Genomic DNA, 24237 nt, shown 5'->3' on the forward strand with positions numbered 1-24237 from the left:
GGAGGTGAGCTAATAAGTAGCACAGTTTCCAATTGTGAACCAGAGCTGAGAGTGGGGGCTGGGGTCACACCTCAGGGGAGACCCACAAGCAGGGACCTTCTGGTGCTAAAGGAGGGAACAGCATTCCTGGCAGAGGGAACAGTATACTGAAGCCCGCTTCACCTGCTTGAGCATCCTTGGAGCATCGTGTGCCCAGGGAGAGGAGCTGGAAGGGTGGGGAGCGAGTTGATCACCCAGATGAAAAGCCCATGGTGAGGAAAGTGGGGATCAACTTGCCATGGAAGCCTTGACACGCAGAGAACCCAGGGGATCACACCTCCAAACAAGAACACATGAACTTAAATGGGGACAGGGGTTACAGACTCCTTGTTTGCCTGGAGGCATGAGAAGGGGAATGTGAGATGCCTTATAAGGAAACTATGGGCTGGCGATGACGAAGTGCACAGCCTACCAGCCCCTCTCAGAATCTCCGTGTTGATTTCTGCCCATCTGTATGTGTCCAGGGCCAACTCTGCTGCCTGATCTTTTCCTGCTGTCACAGGCGACTGTGGACTCCTGGCATCAAGGTGTTACTGGTGGTGGAGGAACACAAGTTAGCTCCTGCATGCAATTAGCTGAGTTGCCAGGGGCTAGGGAAGCTTGTTGAGAGATTTGACCCTTTAAAAAGAACCTATAAATTAAATTTATATTGACTTTAGTGTGTAAGATGTTTAAAAAAAATCAGTTCTTCCATGTCTTGAATCTTTTCCTCACTTCCTTATTCCTTCCATGAGCTGGAGAAATAACACAGCCCTTCCTCTGAATAACGGAAAATTCCTTGCAAGTGGTGGGGGTGGGGGTGGGGGACTGGACTCTTTCTGGGCAGGGACTTCCTGTTGCCCCAGATCAAGGCGCTGAGACGACAGCAGCTCAGGCCCAGGTTGTGTGATTGAGAACCTGTCTCTCCTCATTTTCCCAAATTAAGTCTTGCTTCTTGGCCTGGTGGAGCTCTCCCTCTGGGCCTCAGAGGAACCATCTGTTTTTCTGAAGGCATTGTGGTTGGGGAGGGGACTTGCTCCTTTTCTACTGGAGGAAAAGGGGTGGTGGTGAAGTAGGAAACTCTGCTTTTCAGTGTCTACCCCCCACGTCCATGTGGTCACTGGCCATGGACCCAGGGTCTGAATGCAAGAACCCTCAAGACATGCATTTTTTGTGACCACAGGGTGTCAACAAAGCAACAGATGGGGCTCAACCGAAAGGGCTCCCACAGCAGGGTACTGCAGTCACCTCCCCTGGGGATGGCCTGCAGGACCTCGATGCTGATGGCCCTTGGCCAGGATGGACAGCCAGGGGAAACCCAGCTTCCTCTCCACTCACTCCCCTATGCTCTGATGTCTTCAGGCCCCACTGTCTGATGTTAAGTCTGTGAAGCTAGAGTCACCACCTCTAGGCTAGTGGAAAAGTGGGTTCCTGGGAAATGCTGAGGCCATGACCTGAGCCATGGGAAGGGTCACCACAAAGGTTCCCAAAGAGGGGATGATCCAGACCTGCTTCTAGATGGCCTCTGCCACTGGTAGCTGTGATGTCCCCACTCCCAGTGCAGGCCTCACATGTGCCAGGCTCTGAGGGACACGATGGTGGATGAGATGCACCCAAAGGCAGGGGAGCCTGGCCAGGAAACAGGGTCACAGCCCTGTGTGCTGAGATCCCTGATGGGAATATGACAGCTCAGTGTAACCAGTGATATGGGGGATGGGAGGAGGAAGCCAAGAGAGGGCAAAAGTGTGTGTTGGTCTCAGGAGGCTCTGAGGTGGTGCTGAAAGGACAGCGCCCTGCTCAAGAGTACAGGAGAAAGCTTTCTCCCCAAACTGGAGCTGGGCATCGTGTGCATCTGAATTTTTCCACTCCTCTTCTCTGGATCCTGTCAGTGCAGTCTTGGCAAAGATGACTTGAGCCTGAAAGCTTTTCCCATCTATTTTTAAATAAATGGAATTCTTGTCGCCTGCATGAAATTCACCCCAACTGACTGTTTCCAATGACCTGTTTTGTCTGGGTGGCAGGGGTGGGAACACTGGACAGCGTGCAGTCTACTTGTGCAAGACACAAAACTGAAAGCACAGGTGATTACAGGAAGGAGCCCTGAACAGCAGAAGCAGAGGTTTTCAAACCTCAACACAGGGTTCACCTTTCAGAACCTCCAAGAGATGTGGTGAAGCTGTTGGTACCAACACCACTGTAGACAAGCGAGCTCAGGCCTGCACTTGAGCCAGGTCCCCTTTCAGCTGGGAGGGTGGTGCTCCCTCTCAGCACCCCAGGAGGTGATAAAGGTAGCTGGGCCCCTCTGGCCTCTGTTCCTGCCCAGGGTCTTGGACGCAGAGCCCACAGCTTGCTCCTGTCTCGATGCACCAGCACAGGTGCACCTCTGTGAACCCCCCAAGCATGAGCCCACTCTGCTCTCCCATCCAACCCCAGGGAGGGGCACCCCCAGGGAGGCACTGTGCCTAGCTCAGGTGGAACCCTGGGGTCTGGGAGGCCTCCCCTTCAACAGAAAGGGCTGGGTCAGCCCTCGTGGAGCATGTAGATTTGAGTCACAGGTGATTTGTCTGGTTTCTGAGGACTGAGCGTGAGTGTCCCCCAGGTGAGTAGACCCAATACATGCATGATGCAGTGGTCCCTTCTTTCCTTTTGTAATCCAGGTCCTCCTCCTCTTCCCTCATCCTGGGCTCAGTGGGGGTGAACCCACCTAATGCTAGCAGTCGGAGCCAGTGACCAGGCACAGAGGCAGGGAGGCAGGGTCAGGAATGTGGCCCCTGACATGCACTTGTGTGCACCAGTGTGAGCGTGGCATGCGCTGCAGTCCCCGCTTCCACATTCTAGATGACTTAGCACTGTGCCTGCACTGTCCGTTATGTTTTCTGCCCAAATGAAAAAAAACCCTCAAAACCAGGCCACTGGTTTTGGAACCCAAAGGGCAAACAACACGGGTGACTTGGCCCCAGGGGGTCCTGCTGCTTTAGGAGCCCCAAGTTACTGCTGGGGACAGCGCCAACTATTAAACAGGCTGTTCACTTGGTGGATTCCACACTGCCCAGTGCATGTGGGAGGAGTCTGAATGTAGTCAGGAGGGCCACCTGCAGCCATCAACATCCCAGGTGTGCAGAGCCAGCTCCTGGGGGGCTGGTGAGAAGCTGGCAGCACTGAGTGTGCAGGGGACCCTCGGGGGCTGCGGAGTGAGCCCCCCTCCCCGGGATATCCATGGCTAGGGGAAGCCAGCCAACTCTGCTAACTCTGCCAACTCCTCCCAAGGGGCACCCTGCTGTCTGTGTCCCAAGCCTGCCCTCCTTTGTCCTGGATCGTGGCATCAATGTCCCCAGTGGCCTGAGGCCTAGGTCTTGCCCTGGGGCTGGCTCTCCAATTGCTGCTCCTGCCACAGGCCCCTTTGGAGTCTACAGAACAAAGCCCAGGCCCCTTGGGGACTTTCAGCCCCCCCAGGGTGTCTTGGGCCTCACTTTCCTGACCATCAACGCCCCTTTTCCTGCCCCGAGGTCTCTGCAAACCCAGCCTTTCCCATGCTGTGTGCCTTCCTGGATCTGCTCTCCAAGGCCCAGTTTAGGCCACCTCTAAGGAAGTCCTAGATGCCTCCCTGCTCACCCAGGGCCCTGGGGTCTAGAGCATCCGTCCAAATGCCTGGTCCATCTAGAGGCCAGGAGCACAAGGTCCTTGGGGACTGGGCTTTATAACAGAGAGCCTGGCAAGAGCTCCTGTCTCCCCGGCTCCAAGGTGTCCAGTCCAGGTCAGCTGGTTAGAATTCAGCTGGGGCCAGGGAGAGCTGGGGGCTCTGGTCAGGCGGTGTGATTGCCTGGTTCCGCCCACCCAGAGGGGACCAGGGGTCCGGATTCCCTCACCAGGGCACACGTGGCCGCAGGAGCGGGAAGGGCTGGGCTCAGTGGCCCAGTCCGGTCCTCCCTCATCTCTTTCCCCCCTCCTCCCCTCCCCTCCCCTCCCCTCCCTTCCCGGCGGCGCAGGAGTTAACGGGGGGCGGGGCGAGGCGGCGGGCGGAGCCGGCGCGGCCTCGGGCCAGGCGCCCAGGCGCGCGCGGAGCTAGGTGGCCGCAACGTCCCCGCGCGCGGCCCGGGCCCGGCAGGAGCGCGGAACCGCCGCCACCGCCGCCGCCGCCGCCGCCTCGGCCATGCGGCTCCCGGGCCGGGGACCTGGGCTCGGGCCCGCGCCGCCCCTCGCGCGCCGCCCTCGCTGAACCCGCGCCCGCCCGGGCGCCGCCCGGCACCATGGTGCAGAAGTCGCGTAACGGTGGCGTGTACCCTGGCCCGAGCGGGGAGAAGAAGCTCAAGGTGGGCTTCGTGGGGCTGGACCCCGGCGCGCCCGACTCCACCCGGGACGGCGCGCTGCTCATCGCCGGCTCCGAGGCCCCCAAGCGCGGCAGCATCCTGAGCAAGCCGCGTGCGGGTGGCGCGGGCGCTGGGAAGCCCCCCAAGCGCAACGCCTTCTACCGCAAGCTGCAAAATTTCCTCTACAACGTGCTGGAGCGGCCGCGCGGCTGGGCGTTCATCTACCACGCCTACGTGTGAGTGCCCACCCGGGCGGGGGCGCGGGTCTCGGGGCACCGGGCCAATCGGCCGCTGGTGGCCCGCGGGCGCGCAGCTGCAGGGGACGAGGGCCTCCGTCTGTGTCCGGGCGCCCGCGTCGGTCACACCGTGTGCCTGGGGTCCCTTGGTTCAAGTGGGGGACGGAGGTCGGAGAGCGATTTTGGAGACATACGGTTGAAAGGAGTTCTGGGATCCGGCGTTCAGGTCCGGGCGGGGGCGTCTGTCCCCCTCCCCCGCCCGCCCTCCCGCGGCCTGGTTGGGTTGCATCAGCCCCTCCCCCGCAGGATGGGGAGCCTTGCAACGCCCCAGCTTCCCCTCCTCAGCCCCAGAGGCCCCTCCCCACGGTCGCTGTACGGAACAAAGGGCCGGCCTGGGAGGAAGCGCAGCGCTGCCCGTCCTGCCATTGGATCTGGACTCCTGGGGGGCCCCCTCTACATGGGTTCCTCCAAAGAAAGGGAAATGGGAGAGGGGCTGGCTTACCCTTCCCCATCCCCCCAAGCCGCTTGGTCTTCGTCCAGGCTGAGCGCCTGGATTGCTGAAATGGGGAGGGGTCCAAATCTTACTCTCCTCCCCAGCCCTAGGCCCAGGGCAGTTAGCTGGCTGTCCTGTCCGTGGCACCTGCACCCATCCCTGAGCTGTCCTGAACCCCCACTCTCCCTCCACGCAGCGCAGCCCTGACCCCTCTCAGCAGCAGGAGGGGCAGGTGTATGCCTGAGGCCCCTGTGCACATTCTGGGCTCTGGACCCCTTCCTTGGCAGAGCGGACCCCCAGGAGAAGGGGTGCCACCATCCTGGAGCCACCCGCCCTGGCCTTGAAAGGGCTGCCGGTGTCCCCAGGCCCAGTGTTCAGGGACCCCCTGGCTCCTGAGGCAGGGCTGGTGGCCGGGGCCAGCGTGTGCACATGGGTGTCTGCACGTGTGTGGCGTTTGTGCCTGTGTGTGTGTGTGTGTGCGCACCCATGCCGGTGGTGTGCATGGCTTCTGAGCCTGCAGGCGCTGTCTCCCATCCCAGCCAGCCTGGGGCTGGGACTCGGCCATTTTGTGAGAAGAGGCATTTTGGGATGGGAGTGAGGGCTGGATTCTGGGAAACCATCTCCTACCAACTGAGGGCCCACCTAGAACAGGCGCTGTGTGCCCCAAGAGCGTGCTGTGCCCTGTGAGTGTATGCTCTGTATGGACCCTCCGTGGGAGGGGGGAGAAGACCCTGGGAGGGAAGTGCCCAGCTGCTGAGGAGTGGGTCACCACGGCCCTGGAGACCTCCTGGGCACTGTCCCCAGAGGTTCCCCTGGCACCGCATCAGCCCTGCCAACCCTGAGGAGGTCGCTCCACCCTGGTAATCCCCCTGGGCGGATGTGCCCAGGTGTGCTCCTCACCCTTGGAAGAACCCTGTCTTCTCTCCTGCCGGGCTGGGGCTCAAGTGGGTCCTGGGGGCCGGCTCTGGCCAGCAGGTCCTGGCCTGAGGTGACCTCTGACCCATGGACACAGCCCACGGTGCCCCCACTCCTGTTTGACCTACAGTGGGGCTACTGGAGGGTTTTCTGTGCTTTGGCACTAAGGTCCCAGCTGGCAGGGCTTCCCAGGCCCCCTCTATTGGCCCCTCCATGCCCAGCCTGAAGCAGTCAGCCGTCTGTGCTTCCTGCATCCAAAGCTGTAGGGATAGTGTGTGGGGCCAGGGTCCAGGCAGCCACTCCCAGAGTGGGGTCTCTGTTGCCTCCTTCTCAAGTGTCCCTAAGTCAGGACAAGTGGGCCTGCAGCGCATGGGGGCTCCGGGGCAGTAAAGGGGCCCAGCTGCCCCTGCCCCCAAGGCGCTGTGGAGGTGAACTGTATGGGGCCTCCCCTCACCTGGCCCCGGGATACTCCCTGAACAGCGACATCTCTGTCCTCTCTTGTTCATCAACCATCACCCAGTCCCCGAGCATGGAATTCGCCACTGTCCCTAGGCCCCGCGCATCCTTGGGGCCCAGGCCATCAGTCTTAGGAGACCTTTTCTGCCCTCATTCTGGTCCCGAGGGTGTGGTCTCCCCTGTGCACACTGCCAGCCTCCCCCCACCCCCCAGCAGGGACCGACACTCCTCAGTTTGGTTTGTTGATTCATTAATTAAGCCAGTTCAAGCCCCTCCTGAGCTGGGCCTGGGGGAGCCATGGGGGCAGGGAGCATTGTGGTGGGGTGGGCAGCGCTGCCTTCCTAGGCCACCTTCCTCTGCCTTTTGCCACCGAAGCCTGGCTTCTGGAAGGCAGGGGTGTGCCGGACCCTCTGAGCATCAGAGGAGGGGAAGGAGGCGGCTGCCTTGTGGCCCCCCTGGCTTGGTGGGCATCAGGCCAAGCCCCGTCTCCCTCTCTCCCACCCTTTGCAGAAGGGGCCGTCTCTTTGAACGTGCCTCTAGGCCCGGGGCTATGGCCATCACTGCCTCTGCCTGGGAGCGGCCCCAGAAACACTTCTGAAGGCAGGAGGCTTCCCTGAGTATGGAGGGATCTCAGATCAGGTGGAGGGCGGGCCACCTTGCTCAGCCCCGAGGTCTCTTCCTCTGCTTGGGCTGGAGGGAGAGCAGTCCCTGGGCCGTCAGACCCCTCCCCACATGACTCCTTCCCCTGGGCGGGCAGGCTGGTGTTGTGAGGGATCTGCTTGAGGCCTGAGTTAGGAGGAGAGAGGAACCACACATCTTGCGGGCCTGCAGTCTGCCGGTCTCAGGTTTTTCTCATTTTGTGGCCCCATTTTCACTGGTGGGAAGACCAAGGCAAGGGGTAGAATTCCGGAGTTGCCCCACTCACACCAGAAGGGGTCTCTGCCCAGAGCTTGGGTGCAGATTGGCTAACTTCCAACATCCAAAAGCCACTAGGAGTTGCCAATGAAATGGTGTTTAAAATAGGCAGATGGAAAATGCTGGCAATGCAGGGCAGGGACTGACCCCTGGAGGCCAGGGCTTATCTCACCAGCTCACTGCTGTGAGTTGCCTTCTCTTGGGCTGGTACACCGAGCCTCCTCTATCCTCAGATGGCGTCAGCTAGACCTCTGGTGGCCTGCAACGGTTTGGGCCTGTGGCTGGGGGCAGCAGGATGGGGGTCTGGGACCTTGGGGCCTTTACTCATCCCCTGCATGGCCTTGGATAACCCAGTTGGCTCCACATCTGGTCACGTGCAGGCTGCCTGCTGCCCCTTCTCATCCGTCTGTCCTCAGTGGGCAAGGCTGGACCTCACGGGCTGGTCACTCTTCTCCTCACCCTGACTGCCTTTGGGGGTGAGTGTGGGCCCAGGGCGAGTGACCAGGGCTCTGCTTTGAGAGGAGGCTGGAGTCTGAATGGCCATGTCCTCAGCTTCTTCCAGCTCCCAAACTCCCCCACCCTCCTGAGGAGGAAGTGACTATTGATTGGAGAGTTGGAGAATCTTATGGAAATTTCCCCAAAGGTGAGAAGGTAGGAGGATTGTGGTTTCCAGGGAGACCAGGGCTTGGCTGATTGTCTCTGGCCGCCCATCTGGAGACCTCAGGCCTCCTTGTAGGATTTCCCTCCCACAACCATGAAATGTTTTTTAATCATGGTGTCTAATTACACTGGGCCGTGATGCCCCACAGACAGTCTTTGTCTTCAAGGTAACAGTCAGTTGAAAGCTCTGTTCTTGACAGTTTCACAGATCAGAATAAAGAAAGACCTCTGTTTTGTTAGAAATCAGTACAAGTCAAACTTCACAACTTGTCTTTTCGTAGATTCTTGCGCGGTGGGGGGGACCGTTGAATGGGAACCGCACCTGAAAACGGCTCACCCTGGAGTGTCTGTAGAGGGACCGGGTCATTTCTGAGAGCATAGACTGAGTTCAGCAGTGGAGGGAGTGTCTAAGGGGATGTCTTCCCCTGTTTGTTTGAGTCAGTCAATGAATGCTCAGACTCTTGTTAATCCCAGCACTCCGGCTAAGCAGAGGCCGCTTCTGCTTCTGGCTGTTGCTCACAATACCTTCTGAGTCCCTCCTAGTGAGCCCACCAGGCTGCCCCTACCCTTGGGAGTGGGGTTCTGAACCCACTGGAGAAGGAACAGGGTCCAGGGGACTGAGGGTACTCTGGGCCTTTCATGGGAGGTGCTGAGGGCCGGGGAGGTGGAAGAGACCATGCGGAGGGCTGAGCCTCCATACCGAGGCGGGCGCGTGAGGAGGACGGAGAGGGGGGCAGGGGGCGGGGCCAGGGAGGGTCACTGGAAGCTGCTGCCCTTCCAGGGGTGAAGCATGTGAGGGACGTTGGTCCGTGTCCGATACCTCATTACTACAAACTGTGCTGGGGTTAGCTGGTAGGCGGGTCACTGAAAACATTCTTGAGTATAAATGCAGGCTCTTTCCTGGGTGGGCACATGTATTAGTACCAGATGTCACCTCATCGTCCCCATACCCCTCTTAGGCGCAGCCTGAGGTTATAACCAGTGATGGTTCAGAGGACATGTGTGGGTGAAGGCGGGTGGGCGGTGGGGATGGGGGCTCCAGGCGAGCCTGGTAGGGATCCTGCCCCCACAGCCACTTCTGGAGCAGGGCCCTGCGTGTCTGTGTCTGTGACGTGGGGACATGGCTCTGGGCTTGTCTCCTGTGAATCACTCAACACAGCGCCCGACGTGTGTGACGGTCACGGGGTCTTGGCTGCATCATGAGTTGCTCCGCAGGAGGAATTCTAGGCAGATGGAGGTGGGTGCGTCTGGGACAGCACCCTGGGCCATCCGCCCTCAGCCCAGCCCTTAGCCCAGTCTGGCATGTTCTCAGTCCATTGGCCAGGGGCTGGTCTGGACAGGGGTTCAGGGCCGCTATGAATGTGGCCGCACGATTAGACCCGGGGCCCGGTCTGATGCTGCGTATTTGTCCGGGGGACTGGCCATCCCCTAAAGGACCTCGCTTGTTCTGCCACTGTCCAGGTGCTGGGGGAGGTCTTCCTTTCATCGCTAAGTGGTCCTAGCACCTGGTACCTCCAAGTGAGGAAGCCACACGGTTTTGGTTTGAAAAGCACCACGGTGGACAGGTTGTAGCCGTGGACCTAGACCATGAAGGGGACTTCAGGTTTCCCTGTGGGCTGTGTGCCGATGAGCTGCTGTATGGTGACTTAGCGCCATGCAGGCCACCAGGAGGAGCCCACCTCCAGGTGGCACTGCCCCAGGTGCCCGGCTGTGCTTTCTGACAGCTCTGCAGCCCCGGGAACCAGGCCTCACCTGTGCCCTCCCGGCTGCAGCCCACCTGGCCAGAAAGGCTGCGCCAGTTTGGTGAGAGCTGAGGTGGAAAGAAGAGGGGCCTGCAGTCCTGCATTGTCCCCCGGGGACTCCGCCTTCCACGTGGGGGAGGGTTGGACAAAGCTGCCCCCCTCCCTCCACTTTTGCGGGCTGCCATTGCCCAGTGAATGTTCTCACTTCCCTGAGAGCTGGTGGGGTGACGGTGAACCCCGAGACCTCTCTCGGTGACGTGGGTGTGTGCGGGAGGGGTCTGGGACAGAGATGACTATTTCTAAAGGCTGTCTGTTCCTCACGTGAATCAGGACAGCCTTGGCCAGAGTTGGAGGTAGGTGGTCTGGGGGCTGTTTTGAACACAAATGGTCTGGAGTTAGAGGCTGAAGTCTGTTGTTTGAAGCTGGGCGGCACCAAGCTTTCCATTCATGCAGGAGGAAGCCGGGCTGGGGACGCTTGGGTCTCCAGGGCCCTTAATCCTCCTGAGGGGTTGCTGCAGAGCCGCAGCCCACATCCCCCAATTTGCTCTGAGTTTGGGTGGCTTTCTCTGCAGCCCAGTCAGAGCCTGTGGGGGTGGCGGGCCCCAGAGTTCCCAGTTGTGAAGGCCTGGGTGTGGGAAGTGTGTGTTCTACCACGGAAAGGGGTTCCCCTGGGAACAGTCAGGATGATGCCCCTTGGAGGGAGAACAGGACGTTTGTCAGGTGTCATGACACTGGGGTGTGAGCCCAGGTGAGCCTGTCTCATGAACAGATCCAAGGCCATGTACTGGTGAGTGGGGCCACAAGCACTCAGCCAGGCAGGTGATGGTCAGGGCCCTCGGCTTCTCTAGCAGGTCCAAGGACATGGTGAGACCCCTGGTCTGAGGAAGGTCTGCCTGCGAGGGGACTCTCACTTCTCCTTGGCCACCAGCTGCCCAGAGTCTTGGTCCCACTGCCCAGCATCTGGGATTGGCCAAAGGAAGGGGACACCAGATGCGCAGGCCTTTCCCAGCAGCTCCTTGTAGAGGCTATGGTGGCTTCACTCAGTTGAAATGGGAGGTTGGGTGTGTTCCAGCTTCCATCCCTGAGTCTGACCTTCACCCTCAGGATGTGCCCAGATCTGAGTGTTCTTAGGCTCTGCCTGCTATCTGTCTTGAATACAATTAGTTGTTTATTTTTTTTGGATTACCTGGAATAATTTTGTAACCGTGCAGAACATGTTTGCTCCAGAAAGTCCTATGAGGAGTTGTTGGAAACTGTCCTGAGCTATCCCTTGGCCATCAGCGGTGGTGGCAGGTCTCAGCTCCCAGGCTGTTCCTGGCAGTCTGCTGCGTGCGGCCCCTACCCAGGCCCCTTCCTCCTCTAGGTCCTGTCTGGCCCCCCTTCCCTCCTTGGAGCCTCAGTCTTGACCCAACTAGAGAGCTTAGAACTCTTGAGTTTGCTTTTCCATTTAACGCTTGAAAAAATACTTGAAAGGTTTGTCTGAGGAAAAGGCCAGTTTCTCCTGGGATCCCAGGCTTTGGGGAAGGAAGTGGGGTCATGGGGGGTGCAGAAGTGGGGGGAGCCTGGGCAAGCACCTGCTGATCTGTTTCTGTTCCTGCAAGCAGGGCCCTAAGGGACTGCCAGTCCTGCTGGGCCATATCCACGGGGGAGACGGAGCCTTGATGTAGGATGTAGTGGCAGTACCTGGACGGCCCTCCAGTAGGAGGGCAGGGTCTGATGCAGGGTTCTGACTTTCACTGGAGGAACAAGAAGTGGGAGTGTTTAGAGCTCAGCCTCTGGTGGGGGGTTGTTGGGGTCGGGATGGGAGGCTGGGTCCTGTGTGACTGGAGGGCTGGGCAGGGCGCTGGCCGTGGTCCTGATCAGGAACCCTTGGCTGTTTCTCCCTGTGAACTCCGTGCAGGACCGTGGAGAACGGGGGCTTTGTCCACGAGTGGCTGGCGCGGGGAAGGGGCTCCTGGGGCAGACGCATGGGCACCCTTTGTCTGGACCACTTGCTTCTGTCTCCAGATTCAGCTGTTTGTGCTTAGAGTGCTCTTTCCTCCTTGGTTAACGTTCTCCAAGATGGTTCTCTCCAATCTGCAGTTTAATTAGCTGAGAGCTGAATTAATATCTTCTGGATGGAAACCCAGTGTTTCAGGCAATGCAGTGGGCAGACAGCACCGCGTGGTCTGAGAGAGGGGGCTGGCGGCCTCTTAGAGAAGCACCTGTTTATGGTGCTTTCTTTCTATCCTTTCTGATTCTGAATACTGCACACGTCCACTGTAGGAGACGGAGAAGGTGCAGAAAACCCGAGGAGGCGCGTTTGTCATTCCTGATCTGTTTCCGAGCATCTGTGTTTCTCAAAGGAGATCAGATTCAGACTCTGTCACCCTCCTCCACACTGACCGTGTGCAGTGGGGATTTACCCGTGGAGTCAGACAAGCCTCAGTTGGGCAAATGTTGGACTTTGTCTCTGTCATCAAGGCTCCCCATCTCTCCGGAGTGGGGCAAAACGTGGCCCTGTCCCCAATCCCTTACCCTGCGCCCTTAGTGGCTCTGGGTGCTGGCCTGGGGAGGGGCCCAGGAGGAGGCTTGTTAAAATGAGGTCCTGCCCGAGGGTGAGCCCTCCATTGCTGGAGGCGTGAAGTGCAGGCTGAGAGGACGCTGGGGGTGTCTGTAAAGGACCAGTGAGCTGGGAGCCGTGGGAGTGTGGTGGGAGGACCAGCCTGAGAGCTGCTTGGAGGGTCTTCAGGAAGAGTCTGGGGGAGCAAACCTGGCCGTCCCGTCAACCTGGGGGCAGTGGGTGGGGGGTGACTCTATGAGAGATCCTGAGTCAGGAGAACAGTGGTTGGGGTGCCCTGAGCCCCGAGTGGCTCCTGTGCTCACAAAGGGGATGTTGGATACCAGGGGTGTAGTCCAAACTGACCCCCTCATTGGGGGAGCCCCTCTCCCCCGAAAGCTGGTATCTGCACTGTGTTCTGAGCCCAGAAGCCTGTCCACAGCAGTGTGCCCTTGGGGGACCCGTCCCCACCCCACTCCTGCCCAGGCTTCCATGTGGCGGGGCTGTGGGACCTGTAGGGGCCAGAGTCAGCCATGCTGACCGCCTGATTAGGGCAGTTCCCCAAAGGTGCCTGTGTTGGGGGAGTGTGTGGCAGGCCCGGGGGACACACCTCCAGACGGGGCCCCCAGAGTGAGCCGGGCCTGGGGGAGTCCAGGCCTTACGAGGACAGAACTCAGTGAAAACCATGGAAGAACACACACCTGGAGGGGACCCTCTCCCACGACTGAGGAAATCAACCAGCTAGTGGCTGCCTGCTCCCTGCGAGTGGATGCTGAGGCTTCTCTAGGGGAGGCTGGGGCCCTTCTTGTCCCCAGAGGCCTCAGAGCAGTGTCTTTCCTCTAAGGATGGGTCAGGTTCCCTGCTGGCAGGGGTGTGGGAAGCAGTGTATGGGGAGGGGTGGGCTATCTGAGACTTTCTCAGAGGGAAGCTGAGACCCAGGTGAGAAGGCTGGCCTGGGCACAAGCATGTGGATGGGGCTTCACTTGCTTCTTCAGAGCCTGACAACCTGCCCGTCTTTCTTCTGTAATCGAGGTGAAACTCACAGAATGTACAATTAGTCATTCCAAAGTGGCCAATTGGGGGCGTTTTTTGGGTTCACAGTGAGGGGCAGCCACCAGCTGTCTCTGGTCTTGGGACGTGTTTGTCCCCCTCTAAGACACCTGAGCCCATCCAGTCTGTCTCCCCACCTCCAGCCCCTGGGGCCGTAGCTCCTGTTCTGGACATTTCATGGGAGCGGATCACATACTGTGTGACTTTCGCATCTGGCTTCCTTCACTGAGTGTCATGTGTTAAGGTTCATCCAGGTTGTGACCTGGGTCAGTGTTTTGCTCCCCTTAAAGGCTGAGCATGTTCCACTGCAGAGGGGCCAGTTGCCCACTGTGCATCTGCTGATGACCTGTGGGGTGTCCCCCTCAGTTTGGGGTGTCTGGAGCTGCTGTGAACACTTGAGTTCATGGCTCTGTGTGGACACACGCAAACATTTCCTGTTTTTAATGAGTGCGTTTGCTGCCTGTGAACTCATGTGTGGCCAGGCTCCCTGGGGTGTGCCGTACTCTCCTGGTCCCACGACCCCCACCCTCTGCCTTCAGAAGCCTCTGGGTCCCTTGGGCCTCTGTCCGTGGCCCCTTCTTGCCTCCTTACTCCCAAACTGTCTGGCGGGTCTGCACTATCGAGCCTTGTCTGATGGAGGCTGTGGGCTGGAGCTGACCTTGCCCTTTGTCAGGATGTGGGCCCACTCCGTGTGCGGGTTCTGGCTGCACACTGAGGGGACAGATGAGCAGAGCAGGTGAAAAGAGCTAGCACCAGGATGATTGGGGGCGCCAGGAGAGAAACTGGAGGGAGGTGGGGGCCTCTTGCAGAAGGTGATGCTGAGCATGGCACCTGGGCATGAGGACGGGGGTAGCCCTGCACTGGGGATGCAGCAGAGAGTGCTGGGCAGTAGAGGAGAGCGTGCAAAGGCCCTGGAGCAGGGAAGCTGGCGGGAGGAGATGGGCACTCCTCCAGGTGTCTTGGTAGGGTGTCGGGTAGTGGGAATGGGGAACAGAGAGATGGAAGAGTCTGGTGGAGCAGGCCTGAGATGGGGTCTTGGCAGGGAGGACCCCTGATGAGGGCTGTGAGCCTGGTGGGGACTGTTGTGTCTGAGGAGGCTGGGGATGACGAGGGGACCCATCCATGTGTGCAGGCTGGCTGCGGGTGGACTCTGATGGGGGATGGAGGGGAAATTCCAAGGCCGTCCAGTGGTTAAGATTGCAAGCTTCCACTGCAAGGGGCACAGGTTCAACCCCTGGGCAGGGAACTAAGATCCTGCATGCAGTTTGGCTAAAACAAACACACAAACAAAAAATACCCCCAAACCTGTTTGACGTGGGATGGAGGAGGGCACTCGGGTGAGCCTTTGTCAGTGCTGGCTCTGGGTGCAGACAGGTGACTACTGGAGAGTGATCCCACGTGCAGTGGCCATCTTGGGGACGAGATGGGAGGGGCTGGGGAAGTGGTCTCTGTGGGTGCTGAGCCAGTGGGTTTCCTGCCAGGGCCCCAGGGGTCCTCCTGTCTGGCCTGGCCCCAGGGGAGAGCCCTTCCTGTAGCTCCCGGAGCCCCTGGGGCTTCACCACAGATGTCTACTCTTTTGGGGGTACTGGGGGGTCCCTTGGAACCTGGGGCTTCTGACTGGTGCGTGGTCAGGGGACTGGTGCGTGGGAAGGGTAGGACCAGACATTCACCAGATTCTCCCTGTGGCCGAGGCTTTGGAGGACAAGAGCCATCCGAGGTACTGGCCAGTGGGAGCATAAGGGGTCCCCCGAGCACGCCTTCCTGCCCTGGGTGTTGGGAGAGAGAGGGCTGGATGTGGGGGTTGCTGTGGATGTGGAGTGACCTCTGGTCCAGCAGGGAGCAGGGGAAGGCGTTGGGGGCCAGAACAAGGGAGGCCAAGGTCATTTGTAGAGGCCTTGAATGCTGAGTCTGAAGCTGAACCTTCCCAGGGTCTGAGATTTCTGGGTCAGAGCCTGTCAGGTCCAAGGCACTGATTGAGCTCATGCTGTTTGCAAGGTTCCCAGGGCCCACCCCCTTCACTGCCATGGCCTTAGGTTCAGGTGGTGTCTCCAAGTGTCTTCTGTTCTCCTGGCAGCAGGCTTGATTGGCCTGGCTGGGCTGCAGTAGACTGGGTGCTGCCCCATTGGTGGCCCAGGCTCCAGGGAAGAGGTCTGCATGGAACCTCCAGCTCCCTCTGATCCTGGCAGGATGACGAGTGGTTCCCTGCATCTGCTTTGCACCTTGAACCGCCGTCAGGAATCCAGGCTTCCTGTCGCTCCCAGAGATTGGACGTGGCAGTGGATCCTGGAGGCAGAGCAGTTTATTAGGCAGTGAAATTAGATTCCAGGCTGCGGCGCCGGCTGCAGTCCTGAAGGACGAGGCAACGGGAGGTTCCCCAGGGACCTCACACTGGTGGCTCCCCCTCCCCCGGTCTCTCCTGGCTCCTGGGTCACCCGGCCCCCAGGGAGGCACAGTCTTATCAGAATGGACGTTATTCTGGGGACCCCGCCAGTGGAAGGGGAGCTCAGGCTTGGCCCCCATGGCTGCAGTGAGCAGCTTCACAGCCTCTGTGCTCCTTCTGTGCTCTCATCTGTAAAATGGACACACACTTTCCCCGTCTGTCAGTTGTTGGGTGCCTGGAGCATAGCAGACATGCTGTGAATTCCAGCCTGGGGGTGGGGCTCGATGTCAGTGACCCCTTCCCACTCTCCTCTCCCAGCTCTGGGGCCTGGGGGCGAGCAAATGGGTGATAGCAACACGACTATTTTTCCTCCCAATCCTGCCACCTGCTTATGAGAGGTTTATCTCATTAAGGGCTTCCCAGGTGGCACTTGTGGTAAAGAATGCCCCTGCCAGTGCAGGAGACGTAAGAGATGTGGGTTCGATCCCCGAGTCAGGAAGATCCCCTGGAGGAGGGCATGGCAACCCACTCCAGTATTCTTGCCTGGAGAATCCCATGGACAGAGGAGCCTGGCAAGCTGTAGTCTATGGGGTCACACAGGGTCAGACATGACTGAGCATGTACACCTATCTCATTAAATATGTAGAATAAGGCGAGTAATCCCAGCTACCTTTTGACTCAGTCTTTGGAGAAGGGGGAGTCTGAGTTGCGGGGACAACCTTAGGGGGGCCGTCCCTGCCTGCACCACGGCCCCCACCCTGGTGCCCTCCCAACAGTGATGTGGGATGAGGTGGCAGAGGCTTAGTCATGTTTTGCCAGAAGAGAAATATTCCCTGAAGTCAGATGGGGGAAGGAGGCAGGAGGGAAGAACCGGAGGCAGTGGGGTCTCCCTCCGGAAGTGGGGGCTGTCCCTCCCCAGAGCACAGGGGCAGGCAGACCACACACATGGGCACCCAGGGCCTGCGGGCACAGCTGTGGGCTCCCTGCCTCAATGGGTGTTGTCAGCCTTGGCTGTGGGGCTCCTCTGGCTGACGCCCAAGCCTCCAGCACCCTCAGTCCCTCCCGTCATCTCCTGCCTGCCCCTCCTCTCTGTCGTCAGACCCCTGCACTCAGGACCTATTTCAAAAGAGGGGTCCATCTCTGCTCAGAGCTTAGGCCATGGAAGTCCCTCCTGCCATCTGGTGGAGGTCTCTCCTGCTGCTTTGGATCCTGCAGGGCTGGGGCCAGCCCCACCCCAACCCCCCGCCATGGCCGCTGGTAGACTGGGTGCTCTGGGTAGTGCAGGCCCGGCTGTGCACCTGGGCTGTGGTGGTTCTGGCTGATGCTCACTCTCCAGGTGGTGAGCAAGGTCCGCTGTGCCTGCCTGCCCCGCCCCCCTGCCTGCCCCCCATCACAGCCCCTGGAGTCTGGGGCTGGGGACCAACTGCTCGAGATGCTTGTCTCCATGGCAACTGCTGCCAAGGAGAAGCATCCTGACATTGAATTCATTATCATAATTAGCCACCACGTACTGCCTTTGTGGATACCTCCTGCCACCGCTCCTTTCTTTCCCTGCAGCCTGGATAGTTCCTGGGCTGGAGGGCGTGAAGACTCCCCTCCCCCAGGGTCTGGGGCCTTGGTCAGGTGGCAAGGAGAGGTGCAGGATGGTACTGGGCATTAAGCTGAACCTTGCAGCAGAGGGGCTGGTCTCCCAGCGTGCGTGGGGTGGGGTGGACCCGCTCACCGGTCTGTCTGGGAGGAAACAGACTCTGGGGCCTGAGGGTCAGTGCCCAGCACACAGCTGGCCTCCCAGGGCCCCAGCGTTGTTGGCAGTGTCTGCCCCGCACCTCTGCAACTCCTCTCTTGAGGAGCAGCGGGGCAGAGGGAGTTCTTCTGAGACACAGCTGCCAGCTCCGAGGAGTCTGCCGGAGGCCAGAACCCAGGTCATGAAGGCAAGAGAGGCTCTGCCTGGCTCAGATTCCCCAGCATCTCCAGGATGCCTCAGTGCCCAAGGCCCCAGCATAACTGCAGTGGGCACCTTGCAATGGCCACAGGGCTAGGGGTGGTCACCCGTGTTGTCCTGTGGGAGGGCAGCACCTGCGTCTGAGCTAGCCTCCCACCCCCACCAGCTCCAGTGGGGGGCCAGGCCCCATTGAAGTGCCCCTTGTCACCAAGGATGCAGTGTCTGAAGCCAGGAGGCCAGAGGCAGAGCCCCCTCCTGGGCTTGTGGGGCCTCTGCCTCCCTGTCTATAGATGGGCATGGGCGATGGAAGTCTCAGGTGCCAGGCTGCAGCTGGGTGCTGGGTGGGGATGGCCACCAGTCACTGAGGTGCCCGCAGACGGGAGAGGCCTGGAGTAAGTGACTTCCATCAGCCAGCTGCCTGCGAGTGGCCAAGGACTGTGGGGGCACCACTGCACTTTGGAGGTGTCCCTCTGGATCTGTGGGGGCCTCACCTGGACCTGGCAGCACAGAGTAAGGGGTGCTTGCTCCCTGGGGGCATCTGCTACCCTCCTCTGCTTCCTCCTCGTTGCCGAGTGGGCGTGCCAGCCTTTTTCCAAGCGTCCGTCCCGCTGCCTCCCCTGCACCCCCTGGCGGTGCCATCTGTGGCCATCTGTCCCAAAACATCAGAAACAAAACTGGGAGTGTGGCCGGCACTTTCTGGGGGAGAGGGGAGGAACGCTGTGAGGTTCCCACCTTGGGCTGCAGGTTTGTCTCCTGAGCTGCTGGTGGGGTTCCTGACAGCCTGGCCTCTGTCTGCTAGGAAGAGTGGGACATTCTGGAATGTTCTGAGATGCTGGCAGAGCCACCTCGAGGAAGCCAGGCAGAGAGGGCCTGGTCACCCAGAGTCCTGGCCTTTTCTTTGTTCTCTAGAGGAGTGTTCTTATGCAGCACAAGGAGCTGGCATTTGTGGGTATGGCACTGGGCCCTGCCTCCCCAGCAGACAAGAATGATGTCAGGCACCCTGGACACCCTGATCTCTAGTCTGGTCAGACTCACCCTCTGCTGGGTCCTGGACTCACTGTCTACCCCTTACCCACTCCAGGGCCACTCCACTTACTCTTCCCTCTGTCAGGAACACCTTCCCTTCTCTGTTGGCCCCACCAGCTCTTCACCCTGCAGTGTGATGGACACCTCCCCAGGGAAGCCCACCGGGTCGTGTGTCCCCCCAGCTCCCAAGTCCCGGTACTGAGCTGAGCTGGGTCCCAGTGCCCCTTCTGAAGTGGGCGACCAACCTCAGTCTCTCCCACCACACAGGCCTTGGCATCCTGACCCACTGCCCTGGGATCTCCTCCAACCCTGGCAGACCCTCTCTGGGCATGTGGGTTCCTTCTCAACAGCAGAGTTGAGGGGAGGATACTGTGGGCAGAGATTTATGGATATAAGGCACATGAGACATCTGGACATTTTTGTCCCTGGGCTCAGCTAATTGAATAAATTGGCTAATGAACAAAGGAAATTAATTGCGGTTTTGAAATGTGACCGTTTCCCCGCATGCCTTTTGTCTGTGCCAGCGGCCTTCAGATAGAGCCGGGGGTGATGATGGAGCCAGGGACACGGATGGGGCCAGGGGCGATGATGGAGCTGTCTTCAGGAGGCCATGCTCCGAGGAGGGGCTGGGTCAGCCCTGTAAGCGGGGTGGCCTGTGTCTCTCTGGGTCTTGTTGCCAGGCCTCTTCCGGGCATGTGGGCAGGACCACCGGAGGTACCCCTGGATCTGACTGAGGCTCAGTAGGCCTTGGCGCTGAGCACCCCCTCGGTGATTCTGGCCAGACTGGGCAGGCCGGGCCCACATCACTGTCGCCGTGGCCAGGCTGGGTTTGGACTATGTGGCGTTGGCTCTGAGGGTCTCATTCCCCACCCCACCTCTGCCACCAAAGAAGCCAGTGGTCTCGATGCCCAGGGACCGTGGAGCTGGATGCCTGGGGTTTCCCAGGTGGTGGTAAAGTGGGAGAGCACCTCAGGAGCCCTAGACCCCCATCAGCAGCCCTCAGGGGCTCTGCTCCCTGGGATCTCAGCCCCACCCTGTCCCCTTTGGCTGTACGCCTACTGCCCAGCGGTTCCTGGTTCTGGAAATTGACTAGTTCTCTGTGCCCACTCCCAACACTGCCTGCAGGCGTGTTCTGGTGGTCAAGGATGCTGGACGGCATGGGTGAAGCCGGTGTGAACTAGGGGACAGGAAGTGTTTGCCTGTGAGCCTGGCAAGGACAGTTGTAGACAGGGATGGGGGACCATGCCTGGGTGCCTTGCTTGAGGGTAGACTGTGGCATTTGCTCAGTTCTCATTTGCCCAGTGACCCAGGAGGCAGTGCCCCTTGTTTGCTCTGAGAGCTTTGGGAGCAGACAGACAAGGGACACGTGGTGGGTGTCCTGGAGAGCAGATGAGGCTGGTCATCGCCATGGAGCCCTGGGGGGTGTCCCCTGCTCTGGGCGCCCGGCCTGGCTGACCGCCCTCTGCTCGGTCCCTAGGTTCCTGCTGGTCTTCTCCTGCCTTGTGCTGTCCGTGTTCTCCACCATCAAGGAGTACGAGAAGAGCTCTGAGGGCGCGCTCTACATCCTGGTGGGTCCCGCAGGATGGCGCGGAGGGCTTGATGGCACTCGAGGCCGCGGGCGGCAGCCTGTCCTTGATCCTGTTGGTCTGACCCTCCAGGTCCCCCACTGGCAGGGACCCCCACCCTCATGGCACCCACTGTTCTTCTTGGTAGCCCTTCGGTTCCTCCCAGCCTCCCCTCCTGACGGTGATATTGCAGCTTCCTCAACCTCCACTGGCCCCTCCCCACAACACCCCAGCACCCCGTTCCCGGCCTGCCCCCCACCCTGTGTCATCACAGCACCTGACAGCCCCCGCCTCCGCTGTCCCTTTGCCCTTTCTCACCTTCCGTTCTCACTGGAGCCTGCGGGCTTGGGTGGCCCCCTCCACCTCGGAGTGTGGGGTGTTTCCCTGCAGATGTGGGTGTGGGGTGGGGGTTGTGAAGCTCACAGCACTCCTGTGATGGGTAGGGGTGGGCGCCATGGCAACTGCAGGGTAATCTGTATGTTGCTGTTAGTGATGGGAGGCAGGGCTGCAGGGAGGCTGATCCTGCATCCAGATGCACTTCTGGGGAGTCCTCCTCCCCCCTGCCCTGTGTCCTGGGGCTGCCCCAGGCCTGGGAGCACCCCCAACTTGACAATTACCTGAGACCCTCCATCAGCTGTACCCTCTGTGTCCTGAATGCACGTCAGCTACACAGGATGGGACCCCACACCAGCTACACAGGATGGGGGCCCCACACTGGCTACACAGGACAGGGACCCCACACTGGCTACACAGGACGGGGACCCCGCACTCATACTGGCTACACAGAACAGGGCCCTACACCAGCGACGCAGGATGGGGACCCCACACTGGCTACGCAGGACAGGGACCCGCCCTGATACCGGCTACACAGAACGGGGCCCCACACCAGCAACACAGGACGGGGGCCCCACACCAGTTACACAGGACAGCCCCCCATCCAGTGTAGTGGCTCAGCTGCAGCGTCACCCGCAGGAAATCGTGACCATCGTGGTGTTCGGTGTGGAGTACTTCGTGCGGATCTGGGCTGCGGGTTGCTGTTGTCGGTACCGCGGCTGGAGAGGGCGGCTCAAGTTTGCCCGGAAGCCCTTCTGTGTGATTGGTGAGGCCCGGTGGGGATAGGTGGGCAGGCACAAATGCAGGACCAGCTTTTTCTGAAAGTTTCTTCCCACCTGCCCTCTTGGCAGCAGAGCCTGTGGTTGATGAGGCCTGAGTGCAGGGCAATGAGGTGCCGGGTGGCCGTGCCTAGGGACGGGTTGGGCTGGGTGGACTGCGGAACCACGCCATGCTGGTACTTTGTGTGCGTTCATCTGTCCATCCTTCCGGAGCCCTGGTGGGGGCCGCCCTTCTGCAGCAGAGGGCCCGCCCCCCAGCTCCACCGTCTCCCGCAGACATCATGGTGCTCATCGCGTCCATCGCGGTGCTGGCTGCCGGTTCCCAGGGCAATGTGTTCGCCACATCGGCGCTCCGGAGCCTGCGCTTCCTGCAGATCCTGCGCATGATCCGAATGGACCGGCGGGGCGGCACCTGGAAGCTGCTGGGCTCCGTGGTCTATGCGCACAGCAAGGTGAGGGTGCCAGGCCAGGGTGGGGAGGGCTGGCCGGGCATGACACAGCCTCTCTTTTCCTCTGGGTGTCTTCCCATGACTTGACCCTTGACCTCGTCTCCCCAGCTTTTCTGCCAGGCCCAGAACCGGCTGGCTCCATGGTGTTGGGTGTACTAGATTAGTGCCCATCCCCCAGTCACCTGCGCATTAGACTGAGGCTCGTGGTGGCCACGGGCTGTGGGACCTGCGAGGTGGCTGCAGTCCCAGGTCCTTCCCAATCCCCACCCTGTGTTCCCAGGAGTTCCACAAGCCCAGATCCCACCCTGCCAGGCTGTGCGGAGAGGCCATCCTGCTGGTGGGTGGGCTTATTGGCCCCCAGCCTCCTCCCCACTGTCCTTCTTGTCTGAGGCCCTGAGGCTGGGCCTTGGTTAACAAGACAAAGTGGAAGTGTCCCTCAGCCTCAGGGAACATTCTCCAGCCTGCCTGCCTAACAGCCATTCAGGACCACTCCTTTCCTGGGTGGATGCGGCTCTGGGCCATCCCTGCCTGCCATCCTCTAGGGGTGAGGTACACAGGTGTGGGACCACCCAGGGCTGGGGCTGGGGCTGGAAAACCAGCTGCCTCTCCTGTCTGCCCAGGCTTGGGGCTCCCGGGGACTCTGCAGCTGGCTCTCGGGAGGCATACCTGCCCCGGAAGCCCAGGGGACCCAGAGCTCAGCGAACGTCCAGCCAGATGGGGCCCTGTGTTCCTGGGCAGGTTGGGCTGGGCGCCAATTTGGCCACTGTGACGTGGCCATCTCTTTCAGGAGTTGGTCACTGCTTGGTACATCGGCTTCCTCTGCCTCATCCTGGCCTCATTTCTGGTGTACTTGGCAGAGAAGGGGGAGAACGATCACTTTGATACCTACGCGGACGCACTCTGGTGGGGCCTGGTGAGTGTCTGGCCTCTGGGGCCAAGGAGAGGGACCTTCACCAAGGACGTGCTCGCCGGGCGTGGCCTGCCTTGGGGTCCCTCCTGCCCATGGTCTGAGATGCCCCCACTCCTCCCCACGGTGTGCCCCAGTTCTGCCTAACCTGGCTGGAGACATCTTTCTGGGGCCATCGGCTGGCTGCTTCTGACCAGAATGCCATGTGGAGGTGGCGTCCCAGATGGGCCGTGGTGGGGGATGCACTGGTCTATGTGGGGTGGCAAGAAGCCTGGCCCTCGGAGCCTGTACCCAGCCATGGCCGGTTCCTTCTCCGCTGACCAACCTGTGTGATCTCTGTGATGGAGGGGGAGGGGCGGTGCTGCCTGTCATGTTGATGGAGCAGAGTTTGAAAAGGGGAGCTAGACCCCCCTGACTCAACCTCCCAGGCTGCTCCTGACGAGGGGGACTCCGTCCAGAGCTGGTAGACTTTTGGCCCATGCTCATGGCCACCTACCTCCTGGGCCCCTTGAGGGCCCCTCTCCTGTCACCTGGTGCAATGGCCTCTTCTGAGAAAAGGCTTCCTGGGCCACCCTCCAAAGGGCCCCGCAGACCTTGACCCCGATTGCTCGAGCCAGGACCTCCTCCTTGTCTGTTTCCATGGACGCCTCCAGGTGGGGGCCGGAGTGCCCCTCCTTTGTGAGCTCTTCTGGGGGTGCTGGACACTCAGACGGGCAACCCCTTCTGGGTATTCCCCACCTACACCGGGGGTTTCCTCTGTGAACTTTATTTTTATTTTAGTGTTTCATTTTCGGCCATGTTTCTTGGCGTGTGGGGGTCTTAGTTCCCGACCAGAGACTGAACTTGGGCCCTCGGCACTTTTATTGCTGAGTCTTGACCAAGAGACCTCCAGGGAAGTCCCTTCTCTGTGAACTGCAGACTTTAAAGTTTCACTCTGCTCTGTGATGGGATGAGATTGGCTCCGCCCCATCATTCTTGGGAACCGTTCCACCTGAGATCCCCTTGTTCTGCTCTGTGGGCCGGTGGTCCTTGGAGGGGCCTCATGGGCACTGGGGGAGTCCCCCCACCACCTTGCTGTCAAGCTGGCCTCCCGAATGCTGGCCGTTAACACTGGCCTTGAATGCTGGCCCCGAGGGCCGAAGCCTTAGCAATCCCCCCACGTCCCCAAGTCTGCCCTTGTTTTGGGACTGCATGACCTTCTGAGGGAGAAGTTCGTGAGACCATGTGTGTGGAGGTGCCCCAATTCCATGCCCCTCCTGGCAGCTGGGCCCCTCCCTCTCTGGCCTCAGCTCACAAGGCTCCCCTCCAAAGGCCCCCAGATGACCCCTGAGCATCCTCAGAGGGTCCCTTGGCCCTATCACCTGTCAGGCTCCGGCTTTGTCGGAGCCTCCCGGCTGCCCGTCCGGCTGGAGCTCGGCCCTCCTGGGTGAACCTGTCCTGCCCAATTCAGGTGTAAAATGAGAGTGGAGGCTGAACACCCCGCCCCCCCACCCCACGCCCTGTTGGAGAGTTTCATTTTGGTTCT

At 60.2% G+C, this 24237-nt stretch overlaps 1 protein-coding gene across 9 annotated transcripts in view; it reads left to right on the forward strand.

Annotated features, from left to right (window-relative positions):
• The first annotated feature begins 4207 nt into the window (after positions 1-4207).
• The window catches only part of KCNQ2 (potassium voltage-gated channel subfamily Q member 2), a 48540-nt gene continuing 28510 nt past the window's right edge, over positions 4208-24237 (forward strand). For 4 of the 9 annotated variants that reach the window (XM_061436907.1, XM_061436910.1, XM_061436911.1 and 1 more), the window contains exons 1-5: positions 4209-4561; positions 20157-20247; positions 21217-21343; positions 21633-21808; positions 22593-22718. In XM_061436907.1, the coding sequence (XP_061292891.1) occupies positions 4266-4561; positions 20157-20247; positions 21217-21343; positions 21633-21808; positions 22593-22718 (816 nt within the window). In that variant the 5' untranslated portion in view covers positions 4209-4265. Of the gene's footprint in view, positions 4562-20156; positions 20248-21216; positions 21344-21632; positions 21809-22592; positions 22719-24237 lie in introns of all 9 variants that reach the window. The other 5 variants (XM_061436912.1, XM_061436916.1, XM_061436914.1 and 2 more) reach the window with 3 other exon arrangements.

This window comes from Bos javanicus, chromosome 13 (genome assembly GCF_032452875.1).
Source record: "Bos javanicus breed banteng chromosome 13, ARS-OSU_banteng_1.0, whole genome shotgun sequence".
In the NCBI taxonomy this organism is placed as follows: domain Eukaryota; kingdom Metazoa; phylum Chordata; class Mammalia; order Artiodactyla; family Bovidae; genus Bos; species Bos javanicus.